Source organism: Sciurus vulgaris, assembly GCF_902686455.1.
Source record: "Sciurus vulgaris genome assembly, chromosome: 1".
Lineage (NCBI taxonomy): Eukaryota > Metazoa > Chordata > Mammalia > Rodentia > Sciuridae > Sciurus > Sciurus vulgaris.
This window is the reverse complement of record NC_136461.1, coordinates 13,854,508-13,876,878: the sequence shown is the minus strand read 5'-3', so window position 1 is coordinate 13,876,878 and position 22,371 is coordinate 13,854,508. Positions and strand designations below refer to the sequence as shown.

The 22,371-nt window shown below is 53.6% G+C and overlaps 2 protein-coding genes across 15 annotated transcripts in view; one reads left to right on the top strand and one right to left on the bottom strand.

Moving 5' to 3' along the window:
* Positions 1-22,371, top strand: part of PLA2G2C (phospholipase A2 group IIC) — a 65,462-nt gene that overhangs the window by 37,772 nt on the left and 5,319 nt on the right. For 4 of the 14 annotated variants that reach the window (XM_079147281.1, XM_079147280.1, XM_079147279.1 and 1 more), the window contains 3 exons: positions 15,512-15,612; positions 17,795-17,939; positions 19,853-19,956. In XM_079147281.1, coding sequence (XP_079003407.1) covers positions 15,576-15,612; positions 17,795-17,939; positions 19,853-19,956 — 286 coding nt within the window. In that variant the 5' untranslated portion in view covers positions 15,512-15,575. Of the gene's footprint in view, positions 1-6,051; positions 7,855-15,511; positions 15,613-17,794; positions 17,940-19,852; positions 19,957-22,371 lie in introns of those variants that run through there. The other 10 variants (XR_013765079.1, XM_079147278.1, XM_079147286.1 and 7 more) reach the window with 8 other exon arrangements.
* Positions 106-7,924, bottom strand: UBXN10 (UBX domain protein 10). The gene is made up of 2 exons (XM_079147244.1): positions 7,810-7,924; positions 106-2,938 (listed from the first exon to the last, which is right to left on the bottom strand). Exon 2 carries the CDS (start codon positions 2,921-2,923, stop codon positions 2,078-2,080), a length of 846 nt encoding a protein of 281 aa, XP_079003370.1. The 5' UTR covers positions 2,924-2,938; positions 7,810-7,924; the 3' UTR covers positions 106-2,077.

Genomic DNA, 22,371 nt, shown 5'->3' with positions numbered 1-22,371 from the left:
CAAGGGGCTGCGGTGGTGGAACCTGAAGTGGGGGAGGAAGACTTGGTTATGAGGGTGGAACAGGCGACTTCCTAGGGAGAAACCCCAGTGAGGTCCACGCACCCCTGTCCACAGTGTTTGGTGGCCGATGGGCTAAAAGACAAGATGTGTTTCTCTATAGACCGTTTCACACAAATCAGCTTTTATTGTTAGCATTATCATCTTTTGTCCAAAAATGTTTATTATGATGGTTCAAATCTAGCTTTATTCACACATCCTAAAATATCCAAAAATATTTCTCTGTTTCAGGGCTCCCATTTATTCTCTACCCCCCAATTCCAACCTGCAGAGCAGAGCCCACCCCTAAGGGCGGAGGATTCTAATTTCTTCAAGCATGCCACATGGCACTCAAGCTGGCTAAGGCTTTCCTGTCTAGAGAAATGACCAAGTCGCAAGTGGGGGGGTCCTTCTTACCCTAGAGTAGGTGTGATTTTATGGGAGCCTCTTCCCCAGCCTAGTAGATCAGAGGCAGGGTAATGTGCTTGTATCCCGGGGGGTGGGGGGAAAGTGAACTTCCTGTGCCATAGTTCCAGGCTGAAGCCCCCAGTCCCTTCTGTCATGGTCAAAAATTGGAAGAGGTGTCCAGTTTTGTGACCCTGCCCAAGGCAAGGCCAGCCCCAATTGGTGTTTCCACTCAGAGGAGCTACCAACCAAACCAGGATGGTGGTAAGAAATTTTGTAAACTTTCAGAACTAACCTAGCCTTGAGTGACCTGGGTGGCGTGGGGTGGGGTGCAGCTGGGACAGGCCCGCCTTCTTCATAGAATGTGCCAGAAGTCACATTTCCAACCACCGGCCATATTTGTGCACAAGATGTCCTTGGGGCTGAGGCAGCAGTGTGTGTATGCTGCTGGAACCCGACTCCCACCTTCCCTGTGTACCCAGGAGGTGGGGGCTTTGTGGTGGCCTCGCGTCTGAGGGCGCGAGGGCTGTACAGGGATCCAGGTGAGTTGTGCGAGTCCTGCTGGATGCACGATACAAGAGAACTTTGGCAACTTGTCTGCATCCCCACTTCAGACTGGGAAGAACAGGATGCCACGGTCTTCGGGGCTTCTGGGGCTAAGGCACTTGGTGCGTCAGCCAGCCACATGGCCATGGTCTCAGCACAGCACAGCAAAGCAACCCCAGTAAGTTGCTGGTCCCTCCTCCAGCACGGGACCCAAAATCAGACCACCAGGAGTGCTGTCATTGCCTCAAAGGACCTTCCACGTTTGAAGTGGGCATGGCACTGAGACAGGGGACTGAAACTAGTTATGAGGGGCCCTTAGGACAAAGCTGTACAGACTTTTAGGTTTGTATGTTTTAAAAACAGAAGATTCCATCAGTGACCAAAGCAAAGGAAATCAGATTGCATTGGCTCTTCTCGGTTTTGGAGGAAGTCTGCCCAGAGAAGCTACGGAAGTGGAGGACCCAAGTGAACCGCAGCACTGGCCCGTCCAGGCTGTGGCAGCAACCTACCTCCAGGACTGTTAGGGAAGCTGCAATATTGGGGGATTTGCAATAGCAGAAGACCTGTTCTTCCCTTTGATGCCTCATCATGCAGGTAGAAATCCCTAAGAAACTGACCGTCCCGAGGCCCAGCAGAGGGGCTGCTTCTAGAGAGAAGGTCAGCAGCCTGTTTCTTAAAGATACTTGCAAGAAATACAAATGCCAGTTAGATATTTCCTAGATCCTGGTTATTTACCAGACTAGAATCCTCTCTAGTGTTTAATCCTGCATCAAGTACAGAGGGGCAAACCATTAGCTTCAGGAGTCAGAGTTTGTGTTCAGGGAGCAAATGCTGCAGAAAGGACCCAGCACTCTGGCCGCAGCTGTTTCAGGAACAGCCTTGGAAGCTGCCAGCTGCTCCAGTGGTGGAGAGCATGAAGGGGCGTTTCCGGGGTCTTGGCGGTGTGCTCAGCACATCAGCAGATGACATGCTGTGGAGACGAGACCCAGGGACCACAGCTGCACCGGGCTCACGTAGCACTCAGAGCCAGGCTCGGCACCGAAGCACGCTCCTTGCTCAGAGACCCAGGATCCCAGCTGGGGGCTGCGGATCAGGGCCACCCCTTCCTCTCCCCGTGGGAGATGCCCAGCACAGACTTGTGGGGGATTCCGCACTCCTGCAGAGATTTGGTGAGGTCAGAAAACCGTCGCCGGGGCACCTCCATGGTCTCAATGCTGCAGCCTCCATAGGTAGCTCCGTTCCTCTGCTCGGCCACGGCCACAACCGTCTGTAAGTCATCAGTTGGCCGGAAATGGCGGGTGAACCTTTGTCCTGAGGGGGATCGGACAGCGAGCAGCAGCCTGGGTTCTTGGTCTGATGGTTCCTCCAGGTTCCGAGCCCAGGAGGGGCCCTGCTTCTTGGTTCCAGTCATGAACTTCCTCTCCAGAACACCAGCTCGAGCGCTGGAATCTTCTTTGCTTGTCTTCACGGTGCAGGCCTCCTCTTGGTAAAGAGCCCGGATGCTGCTCAGCTGCAGTGAGCTGGCCTTTTTAGCTACTGTGTCCACAGCCCCCTCGTGGAGGCTCCTCCTGTGGATGGAAGGAAGGACCGGGTACTTGTTGAGAGAAGAGGAAGCCCCGATGGGCACCTGCAGCAGCAGTTCAGGGGTCTCCCCGGCGGCTCCCTGGGCTGGAGAAACGGGAGCACAGGCCCCTGGTTTCTGGCTGCCAGGAGGCTCAGAGGGGATGGCTGGAGGCCGGGGGGAAGTGGCGCGCTGAGGGCTGTCCTCTGTGCCCTGGGGTTTGTGCAGACTGGGCCGCGTCCGGCCCTTGGCAGACTTGGGCCTGGTGAGATGCATTCTGAGGGAGTTTGGCTGCCAAAGAAAGCTGTCAGTTGCTAGGTGGACAACAGCGCTGTGCTCGGGTGGTGCTGTGTTCACAGGGACTTCTGTGGCCATTGCTTCTCAGGACCCCTGAGGAAGCAGGGAAAAACAGGAGGCAGTGGGTTAACTGTCCCTGGACACCTGGATCCGTGCCATCGCTCCCCAAGTGCCCAGAATAAGCACCAATGGGCCACGGTCCAGGCGCCTTCTCTCTGGATTTCTGGCATCTGGAGAGGGCACCAGCTGTGTGATCCATTTATTCATTCATTTTAGGTAATTGGGATATATCAGCAAAAAACCAGTCCTCACCACCTAAAATTATTATAGTGAGGAAGGACAGGGGTTAAACCCACATATAAAAAGATCTTTTCAAAGAGTAACAACCGCTGCAAAGAAAGCCCAGGACTGCAGCAGAGGGAGACCAGGTGGAGGGTTAATCCTGACACTTAGGAGGAGGGCTCCAGGCTGGGGGACAGTGAGGACAAGGAGCGTGCCCGCTGACAACCCAAGCAGGGGTCAGCCAACTTTTTCCATAAATATTTTCTGCTTCGGAAGCCACATGATCTGTCACAGCTACTCAACTGCCATTGCCACACAAAATCAGCACAGCACGTAGTCAGCGAACAGCTGGGGCCGTTCCACTGCAACTTGAACTACAAAAATGGGGGCGCAGATTGGGCCCCGGGGGGAGGGAAGGGCACTGGTGAGGTCCCGAGGAGGGGGAGCTTGGGAGATTCCAGGGAATCTGCAGGTCCCGGGCAGGGGAGCCCTCCCTGGCATGGCCCCATCATCTAAGAACACGGATGCAACATCAGGAGGGTGAGTAGCAGCTGCTTTGGATCCAAGAGGAAAGTAACCCTGGGAAGGTGCTAAGCAGGGAACCAGGCTCAGCTCCACTCAAGAACAGGCAGCTTCTCCCTGCTGCCCCCTGCAGAGTGTCCTTGAACCCGGGACCAGCAGTCTGCCGGGCACATTGTCCACCGCGGATGCGCTCCCTCAGGCATCTCATCTCCCCTTTCCGCCTCGGCTCATCCTCCTTCCTCTTTTCCCATCTACTCCTGGTTCCTCCTTCCTTCTCCTTCCTTCTGGCTTTTCATCCCACCTTGCTGTGTGCTCTGCACGAACCACTTAACAGCCTTCCCTAACTCTGTCGCCAGGGCCTGGGGGAGAGGGGCAGGAAGGCCTAATGGCCCCTCCAGCCATCTGTCAGAACTCACAGGGGCTCCGATTCTACACCCGGGGTCGGCACGCTCTTCGCCAAGAGCCAGAGGGGGCTATTTGAGGCTCTGCCACCCGTCCAGTCTGTCATGGCCTCCCAACTCCCTTTGCAGTAGATCCAGAGACGCATGCATATGAACGCAGGTGACCGTGCCAATAAAACTTCATTGAGGGACTCTGAAATGGGAATTTCATATCGTTTTCACGTGTCACGAAATATTCTTCTTTTGATTTTTTTCAACGATTTAAACATGTAAACAAGCTCTTATCTCACAAGCCACACAGAAGCAGGTGGCTGACCAGTTTGGGCCTGATAATTTGTCAAACTCCATCTTAAACCAATGCTAAGGGAATCTGGGCACATGCTAATCCTATGGCTGTGAGCCAGAAGGTAGTGTTGCCCAATGGTCGCACTCCTGAAGGCGAGCTGGTAGCAGAGCCTGAAACAGAATCCAGGTCTTGTGACCGTCAATCCTGTGTCCTTTGCACCCAAACGAGCTGCTTCTTGAAGGAGTGGTCTTGGCTCTCTCCCAGCACACCAGATTCTGTCTCTGCCACTTACACTTCTAGCTTCCCAGCCACCTCGTAACCCCAAGGGCCTCTGCACTGGGTCTCACAGAGGCTGCTCAGGAGTGCCAGGGAAACACCACAGAAGCCACACGCTGACACGGGGAGGAGTATTTCTCTGTGCAGCCCCAGAGTCACTAAGTCATGTCACTGCCATCTTGGTGGCCCCTTCACTACACCATTACTGCCACTTCCTCCCAGTCCTCAGTTATAGGTTTCCCAGAATGCTGTGGGCTCCCTGCCTCCCTCTGAATCCTGACTACCATGGTGATTACTGCTTTCTCTACTCACTGACCAGGTCTCTTCCAGTCTTCTGGAGACCTTCTGGTGACTTCCTAGTGCCTCATGGTCCCCAAGAAACAGCATATTTGAGCACAAGAGCAGAGGACCAGAGTCACAAGACCAGAGTTCTATTTTTAGGCTCTGCCCCCAGCTAGCTGTGTGACCGTGGGGCAACAGCTCTACCTTTCTGGCACATAACTGTCCTCATTTATCGAATTAGCTATATGACTTTGAAGATGCTACTTAGATACCTCTGAACCTCAGTGTTATTCTCTCTAACACGAAGACAGGAACATGAAGTAAAGCGGGAAGTGGGAAGTACCGGGACTGGCACATAGTAGCAGCTTAGTTAAATGTCAACGGGGCTTGCTTTGGGTGCTTTGGGTTTTTCTAGGTCCAAAGGCTCATGTGTTGCTCTAGAGCTTTTCCAGGGGATCCTCGGCAGTCCTCCTCCCAGTCAGTGCTAACCAGCAGGAGATACTGGGACACATACCTACCCCATCCACTGCACAGGAATGCCAGGGTGGTTTCAGTGAGCTACCGGCTATGCAGTTGCCTCGGAAATGCAAAGAAGAAAAATCCAGAGTTGACCTCTTTCCTTCTCATTCCACACTCCAATGGCTTCAAATTCACCTCCTTCAGCCTCGCTTCCCCACCCAGTCCTCAGCAATGTCTCAAGCCTCTCAGCCTGTGTTCTCACCTTGCCACTCTGTGCACATTACCAGTGTCGCCTGATGATAGGGAGTACTCATTCCCTTGCCAACCAAACCTCCACCCAAACACACTATCCCTACAAATTCCTGACATCCTTCTCTGTTCAAAATCCTGGGCAAAGTTACTCCCGCCTTCTTGTTTTAAAGGCCTGTTTGCTCCACTCCACTCAGCAGCCAGGGTCTCTCTCTCACTGTCCACTTCTCACTCATCTTTCACACCCAGTCTGGCACTGGTAGTTCAGAAACCTTCTCCTTAGCAAAGTTTGGGCATTGAAAATGCCCATCTCCTGGTTAATTTGATCTATCTTCTCCCTGCGTTCAGTTCTAGAGTCTTTCGCTTGTAACGAGGCAGCTCTGTGCTGTGCCTGAGGACAACACGACAAGACCACAGCTGTCCAATTGCTGTGCTGAGGACAACTCGCTCCCCTCTCTCCCACCCTCCCTGCCCGGGAAGGCTATTAATTTGCCACAGCTTCTACAGAATTATCACAGGCTTGGCTTCTGACGCCCACACATGGCTCAGGAAGGTTTAACTGTCAGTAAGTTTGGTAACTTAGAAACCTCTTCCTTAACAACTTTGATGAGCGAAGTCATGTGTTCTCACAGGCTCTGCTGGATTATTTTTAACAGTAAAACTTGAGTATGTGGATGCACTTGCTATACCTTTTGGTACTATATAATTAGCCACGTTCAGGGGGTGTCATATTCGAGACACCCTGGTCATAAGATAACATGACTGCAAGCTATCTCAGAGAAAAACCTCAATTATGACTAATTCCCAGAAGCCCACTCATGGTTATTTAGAGACTAACACCTCCTTCAGGTAAAACCGTTATATCCAACCTGCTTCCATAACCCACGGCCTCCTCCCAAGTGGAAGGACCATCTGTCACATGGAGGGAACACCAGCTCCTAGGGTGGGGGGCATCCAGCACAAGGGCAGGGGAGGTGGAGGGAACAGGTGTTTGGGGATCTGGCCCAGTGTGCCTTATATTCACACCTTGGGTCCCAAACTCTGCCAGCCACCCCGGTCCAAGCAGGCTTCATTATCCCTGCTCAGAGCACTTCGCTACCTCTAGGCCTGGCAGACACTCAACCACAAAGTGATGTGACAAGATCTAGGCGTAGGAACCGTCAAGCTGCCAGCTGAGTAGGCAAGCGGCCTGTTTACTTAAACACAATAGCTGCACCACAGAGCCTGCTAGGAGGCAGGAAACAAACACCCCGAGCTGTTTCCAAGAAGTTGCCAGAGGGGCAGGTGCCCATTAGGATTCATCACCAAATCAACTGGAAAGTAGGAAATTCTGATGGGCGAAAGGAAAGCACGATTTCTGCTTTCTAAGGCGACCCACAACACACCACAGGGTCAGAGCACCCTATTTGACAACCCAAATCTAAACCTCCAGTAAAAGCAATAAAATATATCCACCTACATACCATCTGCTGGAATATAGCAAGATGCATACAGTGGAATTGGTCTTTTAAAACTGTTTACCAGTTAATTCCAACTCCTGTCCCCCACCCGCAATCATCGTTCAGAAGAACCAACAGGAGATGGTAGTCAGCCCCAGAGAAAACTTTGGGACTGTTCCCAGTTCTACCCTAAAGATCAGAATGCACTGTCCTGTGCAGAGTGCCACACTGACCCACAAGCCACCCAGTGATCAAAGGATTGGAAAGGAAATGGGAGGTGACTCCAGCCGCAGAAGGGCGGGGAGGGCTGGGGTTTTCCCACTTTCCGTGGCCCTGGCCGCAGAGACTGAAGGCACAGAAGAGGGACTTGGGGGAAGGGCAGGACAGAGGCCTGGACAGTGAGAGATGACTTGGGTGAGAGACACAGGTCTGGGGGAGGCTCCTCCGGTTCCGGCCGCTCGGTGAACCGGGACGTCCTCTGCTCTCTCTGGGTCAGTGTCCAGGGGCTGGCTGTGCGCGGAGGAGGGCATGGCCCGGCGGCTCCGAGGCCGGTGGGTGTGCTGCTGCAGAGCCCGCGGCCGGTCCGGCATCGACCGCGGGAGCCCGGCCAGGCGTGCTCCGTCCCCGGGGAGCAGCGCCTTCCCCGGGGGCTCCAGTCCCGGGCGCGCCCTGGGGCCGGGTGGCCCGCCGGGCTCCGGGGCTCGGGGACCCGCCTGCCCCGGCCCTTCCAGGCCCGCTGGGCCGCGGGTGGAAGCCGGCCGCGCTCACCTCGCCGCTCCGCTCCATCCGCCGCCCGCCGGGCGCGTCCCGCTGGTAAACAGCCCGGTCTCCGCGGCAACCGCGAGGGTGGGGGGCCACGTGCTTCCGGTCCGACCGGAACCGGCCTGGAGGGGTGCGGCCGGGAGGGCGCGGGTCAGCAGGGCTGGACTCCAGCGCGCTGCCTGCCCTTCCTCACCTGGCCGCCTGGTCCTCCCCTGGGGAGAGGGGGGTCGGGGGCCCCTGCAACCCCTGCTGCCACCTTGGGTCAGACCCTGGCCCTCCCAGTGACCCTGGCCTTGTTTTAAAATGAGGCTTGGGGACTGATTGATTCCGGCCGACCCTCGAATCCCAGTGGCTGCTTTTAGGGTGTCTGGAGTGGGGGAGCAGGGCCACTGGCCTGCTTCTCCTCCCGGGTACAGTGCTTTCATCCCCCGTCTGGCCACCCACTCTGGGCCCACATCCTGAACCTGGTGAGCCAGGGCAACCGCACGACTGAGGGCCTGACTACACCGGCCTTCACTTCAAACAAGGGCAGTCACTTCTAGTGTCACCTGCTATGAGTGTCCCCTACCGGGTTTAGGATCTGTGGCCCATTACCTCAGCCATTCTCTTGGCAAAAATCTTCCACACCTTGCCCTGCTCTCTTTCCGTCCCTTCTTTGGTGTGATGGAACCCCAATCTGTCTACCCACATCTGTGTCCTAAGAGAATCTTGGCAAGTCACACCCATGGATGTGATGGACAGTGTGGCCTCCAACCTCAATGGGACCCTCAGTCCTCCTTAGCCAGCCTTCCGTTCCCCTCAATTCTCTCTCCTTCTCAGTGGCTATTTCAAACCTGTCTTCCCTCCTGAAACCTCCCACCTCTCCCCCTTCCTCCTCCGTCTTGGAGGATAATCTTACTGCCCTCTGCGGAGAGAAAATAGAAGCCATCATATGGAAACTTTCTCAGCCGTCTGCCGTCAGACCCACAAACTTGCCTGCCTTCACTCTCTCCCTCCTGCTGGTTGAGATGGAAAGGGGCTGTCCTCGGATTCTGTCTGAGTTTTCCTGCGCCTCCACGGGGCCTGTCACGCCAGCCAGTCGCACATATACACACCCTCACTGTCCTCAGGACTTTGCACCTGCTATCCCCTTAGCCTGGAAGATTCTTCCCCTTCCTTTGCGTAACTCCCATTCATTCTTCATGTCCTGACCCTAGCAGGTGAAGCTTTTCTTGCAAGTTGACTTTAAAAGAAGCCCCAACTGGACCGCTGTCTGCCAGGTTCTATTCTAGGCTCTTGGAATATACAGATGAGTAATTTAGTGACTGTATTACTAGAAGATAAAGGTACTAGGCATGCAAGAACCGTAGATTCATCATCCAGCGCTGGGGCTAAGTATCTCCCATTGGGTCTGCTCTGGCCATGCAGGCATGGGGTTTGGATATGGGCATAACTCAGTCTTCAGAACATTCAGTTTTGTTGAGAAGACATGTTGTACGCTGATGGAGTAGCAAATCAGATTGTTTTCAATACAATTTGAGCCGGGGTAGAAGGGCAGGCACGGACTGAACGTGGTCATGTGTGAAGTGACTGGCACAGACAGCAAGGTTTTTGAGGGGGTGAGCTGCGAGAGGGGGATCATGGTGGTGTTTCTGCCCATCTCAGAGAGAAAGCGCTGCTCTGTGGTGGCTGCTGCTGAGGGCCTGGGCTGGGCAGGCCTCTCAGAAGCCCAGCTCTCGTTTACCCAGCAGGCATCTGTGGCCCCAGGCAGGTGCAGGATTTGGCAGTTTTAGGAATCCATGGTTTTGCAAGTTGGCGCTCATGGCTTATTTCTTGTTAATGATTCTGTCAGAAATATCTAAGCGATGCCTTCAGCCCTTCAGCACCCACTCAGAAAAGATTAAAGTAGATTCCTCATCAGCTATTTTAACATCACCTAGGAATTATGTAATCCTTCAGAGAAGCAAAGGCTTCTCACCCCCCGGTGTGCGTGCACCCTTGGCAGCGCACAGAAAAGTGGCCCTTATTCCTGTGGTCTGTTTCACGTTCAGCAGCACAAGCCTTTGGCTCTCCAGGGCCATGTCATGCACAGCCCAGGGGGAGGCTGGAGGGAAGGAGAGAAAGCCAGGCAGTCCATGGCTGGGACTCTGCCTTTAAAGAGAAAATCTTCAGGGCTGATGGTGTAGCTCAGTGGTAGAGCACTCGCCCAGCTTGTGTGAGGCCCTGGGTTCAATACTCGGCCCTGGCCCTGCACGGGTGCCTTCAAAGGATGCAGCCTCTAATGCCTCGTCTCTCGCACACACAATGGGTTCTTAGTAAACATGGGCAGGGGCTGCTGCCCGGCCATCTAGGTCTTACCCTCCAGTTCTCTCCTGGACTCCAGCCAGGCGTGCCCCACGGGGACCCTCAGCTTTCCCGTCTCCAGTCTCTTTGCTCCTGCCTGCCCTACCTTGCTCCCTTCCTGGCAGTGAACCCAAACTGCCTGATCCTTCTAGGCCCTTCTTAAAAGCCACGTCTTCCATGAAGTCCTTTCCTGACCACACCTCTGAGCCAGTGTCATGTGCTTTTGCTGGTTGCCTCTGGTCCAGTGGAACATGCCCAAGATGGTGGCATTTGGCTCCTTCGTGGGGACAACATTGACCTCATTGCTTTAGAAAATCACTGTGCTCCGGACCCCCAGCTAACCAGGGCACAGTAGTGTTGGAACTCATATCCAGCTGTTCTAAAGCCCACCCTGTACCTCAGAACCCCACCGCACCCCTCCCCCACATTCCCAAAGACACTGTGTGTGGACCTGCCTATTGAGCCGGTAATAGGGGTTGTAGGCCAGGTCCCTGGGGTCAAAGCTTGAGTTTCAGTCCTGGCTCCACCACTTGCCAGCCAAGGACCTTGGGCAACCAACTTCACTTCTCTGGACCTCAGTTTCCACATATGTAGAAGGGAGACATTAAGAACAGGGTCGCTGGGAGGGTGGGAAGAGATAGCACCTGGACAGGTCCTAGCACAGTGCCCAGCACACAGAGGTGCTTGAGGAGGGTTTCGTTGCTTTCACCTGACTGTGTGGCTCTCCTTGGTAGGTTGTGTGCTCCCCAAGGGCTGGACTGGCCTCTCCCAATCCTGCGCTTTGCCGTGAGCTGCCCGCTGTGGGGTGGGTGCTCATCAAATGAGAATTGGATTAATAACAATGGCATGCTCATTCCATGCTGGCTTTTTTACTGGGAGACCCCACAAAGTGACAGCTGATGCCCAAAGGCTAGCTGGCTTGAGGTCCCTCAGACCCAGCTGAGGGCGGGAGGTCCAGTTTCTTAGAAACTTATTCTGAAAGAGCATTTGACCCCATTTCAAATGAGTGATTTCTAGACTTCGGAATCTATACCCAGTGTGGTTTTTTGGTGGTGGTGTTGGGGTTTGAACCCAGGGGCGCTTAACCACTGAGCCATATCCCTAGCCCCTTTCATTTTATTATTATTATTTTTTATTTTGAGACAGGGTCTCACTAAGTTGCTTAGGGCCTTGCTAAGTTGCTAAGGCTGGTGTTGAACTTGCAATCCTCCTGCCTCAGCCTCCCAGGCTCTCGGTGTTAGAAGTATGCACCACCACGCCCTGCCTGTATCCAGTGTCTTGCTCTGCTGCTTCTTGATCCCATTAGACATTTGGATTTAGGTCCTGGATAACTTTCAGGAGAAATATGAACTGGGTGGATCATCTAGTAATGAGGCTGAGAGGCTGGTACCTTAGTCATATCTCCTGGTGAATCAGCTTCCTCAGGGCATCTGCAAGAGGGAAATTTCTATATAATGAAGCTTACCCCTTGAAGTACTCCAAGCTTTTATTGTTTCCCCATGTCATTGGAAAATATCCAAAAATGTGTTGCCTACTTTTGGGTCTCGTTGAGCAGAAGCCCTCAAGCACTGTCGTTACCTTGGCAACTGTCAGCCAAGCACATTCACCTTTGGGAGTTTGTTGAATTTGTGGCGCTGTTGGGGGCTGGGCAAGATAACTGTCTCCATCTCAGAGGAGGAAGCCCAGGGCCAGGAACTTAAATCCTTCTGACCAGCAATATGGCCAGCTCCAGGCCTCTTTTCTGCTGAAGGATCTGAGTTGCCTGCTGTCCCTCTTTTATCTCTTGCACAGGGCAGTGGCTGCTCCAGGTGCAATACTGCCGATGTGATGTAGCCATCTGTCCCCACTCTCAGTGGGGGGTTCCCAGGCTTCCATTCTTTCTGGACTATCTACCAAGAAAGCAACTTTTTTTTTTTTTTGTTACCTGGGTTTGAACCCAGGGGCACTTGACCCCTGAGCCACATCCCCAGCCCTATTTTGTTATTTAGAGACAGGGTCTCCCTGAGTTGCTTAGCGCCTCACATTGCTGAGGCTGGCTTTGAACTCACGATCCTCCTGCCTCAGCCTCCCGAGCTGTTGGGATTACAAGCATGCGCCACCGCACCCAGCAAGAAAGCTACTCTTGATTCCATTCCTGTTCAACGGCTGGGTCTGATACAAAGAGTCTGAGTGGCTTGTTAGAATTGCGAGTAAAACAAGAGTGTCGTGGTGTATACTGAGCTGTCGGGTCGTCTGGGCCTTGACTTCCCAGCTGAGTTTCGGGTGGAGGCAGCCCCGGGGCCAGTGACCCACCTAACTTCCAGGTGAGGAGGAGTGTCCACCTCCGCAGCAGTTGCTCCTGGGGTTAGTCTGGCAGCTGTCAGTTTTGCAGGGTAAGTGACCAGCTTCAGTTACCCTCACTGATAACCTGGGATTGATAACACAGGCCTCCCTGGGAACGTTCAAAGGGCTCGTGGAGACCAACTGCGGGCCGGGCCTAGTCGCACGTTGGTACTTGGTTGGTTGCAGTTATTGTTTTTGTCTGTGTGACCTGAAGTCTGATAGGACAGTAACCATTCCATCATCCATTCATTCCTCGAGTGTGTATGTGCCGCCCATCTCTCCCTGCCTCCTTTACTTCTCTGTAAAATGAAGATGATGTAATCATAATAGTAACAACAAATGCGAAGTGTTCAGAAACCTCGCGGGTGTTGAACAGGTACAATGGCTGCTTTGCCCTTTTCATCATCTGTACCCATTTGTGTCAGGGAAGGGGGTGCCAGGGATTAGGAAATGGGTTAAATGGCTCTGCCTGCGGTTCTCATGGGGCTCTGCAGTGTATGTCCACCTTGCTTGTCCTTAGGGAGAAGGGTCAGCAGGGTCCAGTGTTGTCTATTGAAAGAGGATATATGATTTGGGCTCATCACCCAGAGGGGCTCTGAGGGCCCCCGCCTTGCTGGCGGCTGTCGGGAGCCGGCTGGCATGGCTGCCCTTCAAGTCTCTGGCACTCTGGCCCTGCGCTCTTGGTTTTGTCTCAGCCCCAAACCGTAAGTCGAATGGAGGGAACCACATCTGTCTTCCCTGAGCCACAGCTGTAATCTGTGGAAATGCTGAGACCTTCAGAGAGGTCGAGGTGGGGACCTGGTGACAGGAAAAAGTCCTGGGTTTGAAGTTAGGAATCACAGGTTAAGTCCTGGTCCTGCCCAAAGGGCAGGGCTCTCTCCTCTGAGCCCTGATTTCCTTGTCTGTCAAATGTGACATTGATGGCACCCTCCTTGAAGGGTCGTAGGGAGGAGGAAATGGGAGCAGAATATACAAGCTGAAGTCATTCAAGTCCTCCTCAAGTCCCGCTCCTGTGGGAAGCGTTCTACGACCCTCCCCAGGGAGTGCCCTGCTCCTGCCTCTGAGCACCCAGACATTTATTTATGCAAGCCCTCAAGGGACGCTCCCGGCCACGTGTGCTTACACTGGACTCCCTGGATACAGACTCCGAGACAGAGAGATGCATTGTCGGGAGCCTCCCGGGGGTACAGCGATCGGGAATGGATGAGGCGAGACTGAGCAGAAGAGGTTGACCTGGGGGTGGGGCGGGGGGAGAAAAGGTTGACACAGTGGGAGAAGCTGGCCTACAAGGAGAATCTGACATACAAAGGGAGAAGCTGATGTGAACAGAGAAAAGTGGTTTTGATGGGAAAAGATGTCACATGAGGGGAGAATCTGACATGGTGGAAGAAGCTGGCATAGCAGGAGAAGCTGATGCATAGAGGGAGGAACTGACACAGACAGGCTTGCTGAGGTCTTGGCCAGTCTTCCAGGGAGTCTGGAGCTGGCAAGACTTCTCGTAGTCCTGAAAGAGGCAGCCGACAACCCTTTAAACATCACAGCCAGGCATTAACTAGAGGCTACTTTTTCCCTCGTCCCCGGAGGGGTCACAACCTTGAGACACAGGGTCCCCTGTAGCAGAATGCAGTTTCCAGGGATTGAGGATGGGGCGCAGCTGACATGCCCGTCCCGAACATGGAAGAACGAATGGAGAAGCGAACCTAGAACTTCAGCCCACATGGTGTTTAGGGGCTATATTTGGCCTGTACTTATTCAGTGTCTGCAGCCAGCTTGGCAGCCTTGCTTGGGCCAGAATCTTCTCATTAGCAGAGCACGCAGTTGGTGCTTAATAAGAGTCTGTCAGATTTCATTACCAGTAGCAAACTTTGACCCCTTTCTTTGTCTCTTTAAAATGTCATCGCCTGCCCATTCAAAAGATGTCTCTCCTTTGTGCACCAAAGCTGCGCACGATTATTCTTTTCAGACTCAGACAAGGGAAGCAAGAGCCTGTGGAGACAGAACCTAATTTTAAAACCATCTCGCGTAGCGACGAGATGAAGGCTGGCCAGTACTCGACCTGGTCAGGCCCAGCCTCACAGCATCCACCAGAATTTTGCCAAAGAGGGCAAGAGAGTAATCGTGCTTGGTCCCCTCTCGCAGGGACCTGCAGCAGGATGGCCGTTTTGAAGTTTCCCTGGGAAAGTTTCCCCCGGGTGAAAATGAGCACAAGCTCTGCCCCTGCCAAAGTCTCCAGGTTCAGCTGAGCTATTGTTCACGCTCCAAGTCCCCACGTTATCAGGCAGAGGCTGATTCACCATGGGGCCGGTGTAGGCCCCTGTTCTCCTCCATCGTCCCACAGGAAGCATGCCTCGTCTGGGTGTGATTCCCCCGGATGGAAATGAAAACGTGACGCTTGCCTCTCTCACTGTGGTTTGCAACCTTATTTCAACCGGTTCCCACAAGTCTGTGGAGTAGGCAGCTGATTATAAGGAATTGGTTCAACCTCTCTGGGCTTCCGTTACCCCAGCGCTATGGTGACCCTAGAAACTCTTAAGATGTGAGGATTGCATAACATAATCCCCACCGGGCCCGTAGCATTTATTTCTTAGTAAAGGCTTGACATTACTGATAGGGATTATTAGTCTCACTTTACAGGAGGAAGCCAAGTTTCGGAGGGGGCGAGTTTACAACCAAGGCACCAGGGTATCAACAGGGAAGCCCTGTGGACAGGGGGCAGTGGAACGGGCTTTCCTGAGCTGGATTCCCATCCTGAACAGTATGTGTGTCATTTGTATTTGGGAACAGAGGGACACCTGACTCCTCTAAAGGGAAAAAAAAAAATGTCGAGGAGATAGTGTGGTCAAAGAAAGAAGTTTAAAAAAAAAAAAAAAAGATACTTGGACTCTTCAATGGAGCCCTTATTTTTTTTATATCTGGGTCTAAATACCAGGAAGGGTATCATGTTCAGAGATAATTGAAAAGAAGTTCTGTCTGGGCCCTTGGCTGAAGGCTTTCCAAGGCCCCGCAGTGACTGGTTTGCCCTCTTATGGCTTCGGCTGATTCTAGTCATTTCCTCTCCAAACAGGAGTTTGACTGGCAGACGAAGAAGGTGGGACCCTGGGTCCCCGGACCCCCTGCTGTCCTTGGGGATGAAGGTCATTGTTCTTGTTGTCTTCATCTCCTGCCGTAAGTAGTAAGCCAGATGTGTAGTGCCAGGATGCTGTCCTCTCTCTGTCATTAGCCCCTCCTGACGTGGCATGGGGTGAGGGAAGGCCACAAGTCACTCAGAACAGGCTGCCACCAAAGTTCTGCTTCTGTTTCTGTGCTGATCCCAATGCTGAGACCTCAGAGAACTTCCAGGGTATCTGAGGTCGCTGGCCGTGTACTAAGAGGCGCTGGCTGTGGCTTTACCACGCCTGGCTCCGGAGGGTCTTCCTTTGGATGTTAGTTGCCTTTATTTAAAGTCTCATGACTTTCTGCACAAAATGGCAGGCATGTATCTAGCTAGTTTAGGTGTGATCCATTCTTATCAGGAAAGCCATTCTGATGATGACCCAAGGAATACCTGGTCACTCTAAGTCACTGCTGCCAGGGAATCAGATTGCATTCCTCTGCAAAATGGAAAAGGGTCCTCTAGGAAAGGGTCTGGGTCACAAAAAAATTCCTAGACTTACACTGGATTAGTTGAGTAGATGTTTGTCCACATCCATTTTTTAAAACATTGGTTTCAACTGTGTAGCAGTGACTTTTGGGTCCCTGAGTTTAAAAATGTCCAAACCACCCACGGTGGTGGAATTTATAATTTTCAAGGTCATGGTCTAACAGGAACCTCTACGCAGGAAGGGTCCCTTCTGTAGCCCCATGGTGTGTCCTGAGGATCTGCAACCTAAGGGCGGTCTCACCTCTCTCCAGGAAATGCAAGTGACCACCCCTTGGCTCAGATCTGATGTAACATTAATGAGAAGAGTTCAAAGCCGAGATGCCAGTCCCCCTGGTTATCATCAGGCATTGACAATTTCACAGAAAAAAAAAAAAAGTACAAGGTAGGAAAGACCCTCTCAAACCATATTTTTAAAAAGGCCAATACATGTAGACCCAGAAATTTTTCCTTCTCCAAGAGTAGAAGCACCTAACTGCTTCCCGCTGCCGTGTGCCACAGTAACAAGCTTCCAACTGGGCAGTGGGACAGGAAGGAGCCCCGGAAACTCCCCCAAACTCTGCCCCTCTTTTTCTTCTTCAAGGTCATGTTTTTACTGTTTTTTTTTTTTGTTGTTTGTTTGTTTTTTTTTTTTTGGTACCAGGGGCTCTTAACCACTGAGCCACATCCCCCAGCCCTTTTTAATTTTTCATTTAGAGACAGGGTCTCACAGAGTTGCTTAGGCCTCGTCAAGTTGCTGAGCTCGGCTTTGAACTCGTGATCCTCCTGCCTCAGCCTCCCAGGTCGCTGGGATCACAGGCATGCGCCACTGCGCCCAGCTTTACTGTATTTTTATTGTGAAGTCAGTAATGAGCACCTAGTAGCAGCCTCTCTCTGTCTTTCCAGGAGCCTAGTCCCTTCCTACACCCAGGTGTACCCCCTCCTAAAACTTGGGTACACATTCATTGTACACTCCCCCCACACACACCTTGAAACATCTTAATAGAAAAGTAATACATGCTCATTAAAAATAAAATCACACTGCATGGCTATAACAAGAGTGCTTCCTCTATCCACCTCTAAATCCCGTCACCTAGAGATATTGCTATTAAAGACAATATATTTTCAAGACTCCTAATTTTATCTCCCTGCCATCGGTGGACATTTGGGTGGTTTGCATTGTTCGGCTGTTATAAACAATGCTGCATAAATATATATCTTTGTATATATTTTTGTGCCCACTACAGGAAGCATTTTTTAGAAGCAAAAATGGCTGGGTCCACACGTATTTGCCATTTAAAAAAAAAATGGATGGCAGATATCTTCCCTACCTCGTGCATATTTTGCTTCGCTCGTGAGGTTGTGGATGCCTGATGATATCCAGAGGGACTGGCCTTTCTAACTTTGAACTTTTCTGGCTAATGTTGCATCAGACTGAGTGTCCTTAGCCTCACATGGTGGCATTCTGCTTTTGAGGGGAAGGTCCCGGCTGGCAGTAGAGCATTTGCCCTGAGTGTCGTGGAAGCTGGGTGCTCATCCCGGTGGGTTAGCTAGAAACTCTGTGTTATGGGGGTCAATCAGGTCCTGTTTCTCTTCCCAAGATCGTGGCAACGCCATCCCTTTGCTTTAGGGACCTGGTGACAGCCCCCAGGCAAGGCAGCCTGGCGGGGGATGCCAAGGCAGCGCCATGCTCTTTGCTGCTTTTCCTGTTTCTTGCTTCCTCGTTGGCAGTGACGGTCCCCACCCTCAGCAGCTTCTGGCAGTTCCAGAGGATGGTCAAACACATCACCGGAAGGAGCGCCTTCCTCTCCTACTACGGCTATGGCTGCTACTGCGGGCTCGGCGGCAAAGGAGTCCCTGTGGACGACACGGACAGGTGCGAGCCGGGCTCCAAGGCCACCTGCCATTCCATGTGCCCCGGAGCTGCTGCTTGAAGCCAGAGGGAGGGGCGGGGAGGGGGAGAGTTAGGATCCTTGCATGTCAAGTAGCAGAAACCAACTCAGGCCAACATAGGAAAAGACCGGAGGGGTCACAGGGCGTGTCTTGAAGAGCCCGTGACCAGGCAAGCTCCTTGAACACGTGGCCACCACGTTGCCCCGGCCAGCACTCCTGAGGGGCCAGTGTGGTGTCTGTGCTGCGGCCACCACCTCGCAGGTCTTAACAAGGGGCCTGCACTCTCCATACAGTTTCATATTCTAGGAGAGAATCCAAGTGGCCCATCTGGGTGTGTCACATGGCCCAACCTGGCTTCCGGGCCTGCTCCTCAGGAGGGGGTAGGCGAGCTCCGGTTCCCAGAAAAGGTGACGGCTGGTGTCATCTGGGGAGGGCGTGGGGAGGAAGTCGGATAGCGTGTGTGCTCTTGCACTTGAAGAAGGAAGAAGACAAAGTGCTCCTTGCCACATTCAACCTGGCCTCGATAAATACGTCCCGCACCTGGAGCCTGAGTCCCCCAGCTTGGTGGTGGGTCCGTGGAAGGGCCGTGACCCTTGTCAGATGCCCTTTATGTGCCCAACACTGGGACAGGTGGCCTGCACGTGGACTGGTGTTACCCGCCGTGACTGTAGGAGATGTCACCACCCTCACTTTACAGGTGAGGACAGCGAGGGTCCCAGACAAGAGCCGCCAAGCCTTGCCGTCCTGAGTGGCAAAGCCAGGACGGGAACAAAGATTTGCCTCTGTCACAGCCCGTCCCCTTCCCTTGATGATGTGGGCCTCCCTGTCCAAGTTCAAAGGCAGACTCAAAACGATGAGCCGAAGGTGAATGGCCAGGAGCCGGTGAATGGAGCCAGAAGCCCTGTCCTTGGCTTTTCTGGCCTTGGAATCTGAGCCTGGGCTTATTCTTCCTTTCTCCTGACTGTGCCCAGGGCCTCCGCAAGCCATCCCAGGTTCCTCCATTCCTGCCTCTGGTTCAGGGGTGCTAGAAACAGGCTGAGGCCGTGCCCCTGACGCTTGCTCTCCCGAGCCTGCCCCGCAGCCCCCAGCCAGCTCTGAGCCCCGTGAGAGCCAGGACTGCGCCTGCTCTTGTTGACAGTTATCTCCCCCGAGGCCATTACAGTGCTTGGCAAATAGAAGGCGCTCAGGAAACATGGCTGATGAACGGAGGAGTCACAGGGACCTAGCTGAGTTCTGGGTCTCTCATTCCCAGCTACGTCCTTTTGGGAAATTTGCCTTTCTGAATCTCTTCCTCCCCTACAAGATGGGGACAATGACTGTACTTCCCAGGGGGACCGAGTCACTAAGGAAAGAGCAGTAGGTGCTAGAGGGGGCTCAGTCAACATTATTGGTTATTTTTATTTATTTTTAATATCCCAACCAGCCGGCTGTATCCACGGGCTCTGCCTCCTCGATTCCACCAACCTCAGATGGAAAGTATTTGAAAAGAAAAAAAATGACGTCTGTACAGAATATTTTTCTTGTCATTATTCCCTAAACAATACAGAATAATGATTATTTTCATAGCATTTGCATAGCGTTAGGTAATATAAACCTAGAGATGATTTAAAGCATACAGGGGGACGTATGTAGGTTATATGCAAATACGATGCCATTTCACATAAGGGACTTGCGATCCAGGACCTGGGCATCCTCAGGGATGCCGGAACCCTTCCTCCCTGGAACCGAGGGACACCTGTATCAGTGATTCACTGCCCTTGCTCCAGGGCCTTCTGGAGGGGAGGAGGCAGGTGCGTCTCTTGCATTTCCCGCCTGAGGTCCTCCAGCCTGCTCCCTAGGGACCCACACACGCACACACAGGTGCCTTCCCTCATCTCCCTCTGGTCTGGCCCCCAGATGCTGCCTGACACATGACTGCTGTTACAAGAAGCTGAAGGAGTCTGGCTGCCAGCCGGTGCTGAACAGCTACCAGTTCCACATCATCAACAAGACAGTGGTCTGTGAGTAGCTTTCCCTGGAGGGACTTGCCTTTGACCCTGGTCCTTCCTTACCCGCCACCTCCTTGTTGACCCAGTGGTCTTTTAGGAAATGAGATTTTTTTTCCAGCTGCTTTGAGATAGAAAGGGGCAAGAACAAGGACCAGAGTGTCTTGGAGAGCGCTTGTTAGTCTTGCCCTGGTCGCTCTGCCCACAGCTGTCTCACGAGCACTCTCTGGGAGTCCAGAGCCTGGCTATAGTACACGCTCAATAAAAAGTTGTTGACTCCATTGCCTTTGCAGCTTCCCTTAGCAACGGTTGCTGTTGCAAACATTCTTCCTTATGTCTGTCATGCGTTAACAAAGCAGCTCAGCCATCTTTCAGTTGAACAAATACTCGTTAAGGGCAACTGCCTGCCAGGCATGCAGATCAGTGCCATGGGGACACAAAAGTAACTAGGAGGGGGACAGGAAAGGAATGCACACGATATTGAGGCCACAGAAAGAGGAGGAAAAGAGCCAGGGTGGGCAAGTCCACCCACAGGGAATGACCTGGGGTCGACCAGGCGTCGACAGGCTAGTGGGGTGTGGGTATGTGAGGGCGAGTGTGTCCGGAGAGCAGGTAGCTTTGGGCAGTAGCCCCCGTGAGTCCCACCCATTCCCGTGACTGGTGTCTGGATCCCTCTCACGGTGTGGGTGTAAGAGGAGTTCCCAGGGTGGAGTTGCGTGAGCCCCTTGGCTCCCCAGGTGAGATTTTCCAGCAGTGAGTGTTTCTGGAGCTCATCTGTCTCCTGTGAGGTCAGGGAGAAACCATCCCGAGGACACTCGTCTCCCGGGGCAGGAAGCACACCCCCATCCCAGGCTCAGGGCGCAGACCCGGGATTCTAACTCGGCCCAACCGGAGTCCCGGAATTTGGACTGCGAGGTTCCTGACACCAGCCAGGCAACCTGATGTGCGGTAGACTGGGGGCTCGGACGCTGGCAAGGGAAGCTCGGCTTGGGCTCCGGCAGCCGCCCCCGTGTGCCCCTGCCCGCCGTGAGCGCTCCCCTGAGCAGAATCGCCCCGTTCCCCATGTGAGCTCAGGCAGCCTTCCTGAGCTGAGCTTTCTGCCGGGATCATCCTCAGGCCTACAGCGAAGCATCTCTTCTGTGATGCCCCCGAGGCCACATTCGGGAGGGAGCAAGGCGGGGGTGCCCCCGTGGGTTGTGTGTTTCAACACAAGGATGTCACCTTCCTGAGGCCAGGGGCCATCTCTGCCCCATGAGGAGGGGCTGGCGGTTGACTAGTGAGGAGGGATGCTGAAAAGGCTCCCCGGACTCTTCCCCGACCTGGTTCCTGGTCTGGCTTTTACATGGCTCCCTCTCTTCATCCTAGTTAAGGTGACAGATGGCACCTTACGATGGCCAGAAAGGGCGCCCTCCTCTGACACCTCATGAGGATCAGGGCAGAAGGGGCAGGTGCCCAAGGGAGGGAAGTGGAATCAGCGAGTGGAGGGAGCTTCCCCACTGGTCAGAGGCCCAGACCAAGCCTGTGCCCTGGCCACCGCGGGCTGCCTGCTCTCAGGGCAGAAGCTGGTGGGGACACTCTGCACCTCCCAGCCTGGGACCCCAGGAGATGGGGAGAGTGCAGGAAAGAGACTGGGGGGTGGGAGGAGGCTGGAGCTCCAGCAGCTGACACATGTTCCCTGATTGGCATGTGCTGGCTGGTGACAAGAGCTGGATTGGCCAGCTGGTGGCCTGGGCTGTGCTTTCCTCATTGCTGTCCCTGAGCCTTGACCGGGGCTCTTGTAGCCTGGTGCCTCCCTGCCCGGGGAACTAGCATGGGAAGGGCTGTGTATCGGCATCAGGGCATCAGCAACCCCTGTGGTGAGCCAAGAGCTGGTCCTCTGGCTCTTGCTGGATCTGTGGCCACCAAGTGCTGAGACCCAGGCACATCTGTTCACCTGCCCAGTGTGCACTGAGCACCCACCAGATGCCTGTCCAGTGCCCACACTGTGCCAAGGGCCAGGTGCAGAGCAAGGGCAGACCGGGCTCCTGCTCTTCACAGTTTAATGGAAACTCCAGAGCAAAAAAAGGATGAACGCTTGACACGCAGCACCCTGAACCCCAACAACAGACCTCTGAGGTGGGAGTGTTTGCTCCCTGTCAAAGAAGATGCTGAGGCTCAGAGAGGTTAAGTGCTATGGCCAGGTCACACAGTCAGGGAAAGAAGAGTTGGGATTCAGAGCCAGGGGGCCCTGCCTCCCACCACCCGGCCCTGTGGAAGGTGACAGGCTCCTGTTTGGTGGAAGGACTCTACACCAATGTAAGCCTCGTGATCTGCAGCGAGCTGGTCAGCTGGTCGGAGGTTCTGCCCTGGCCCAGGGAGGGCAATGAGGGACAGTTAGAGTTGGGTTCTCTCAAAGGCCTTCATCCGTCTCCCTGTCCCCGTCTGTACAGG

Excerpts from the sequence above, each read along its gene's own strand:
- UBXN10 (XM_079147244.1), bottom strand. The coding sequence starts at position 2,923 with ATGGCCACAGAAGTCCCTGTGAACACAGCACCACCCGAGCACAGCGCT.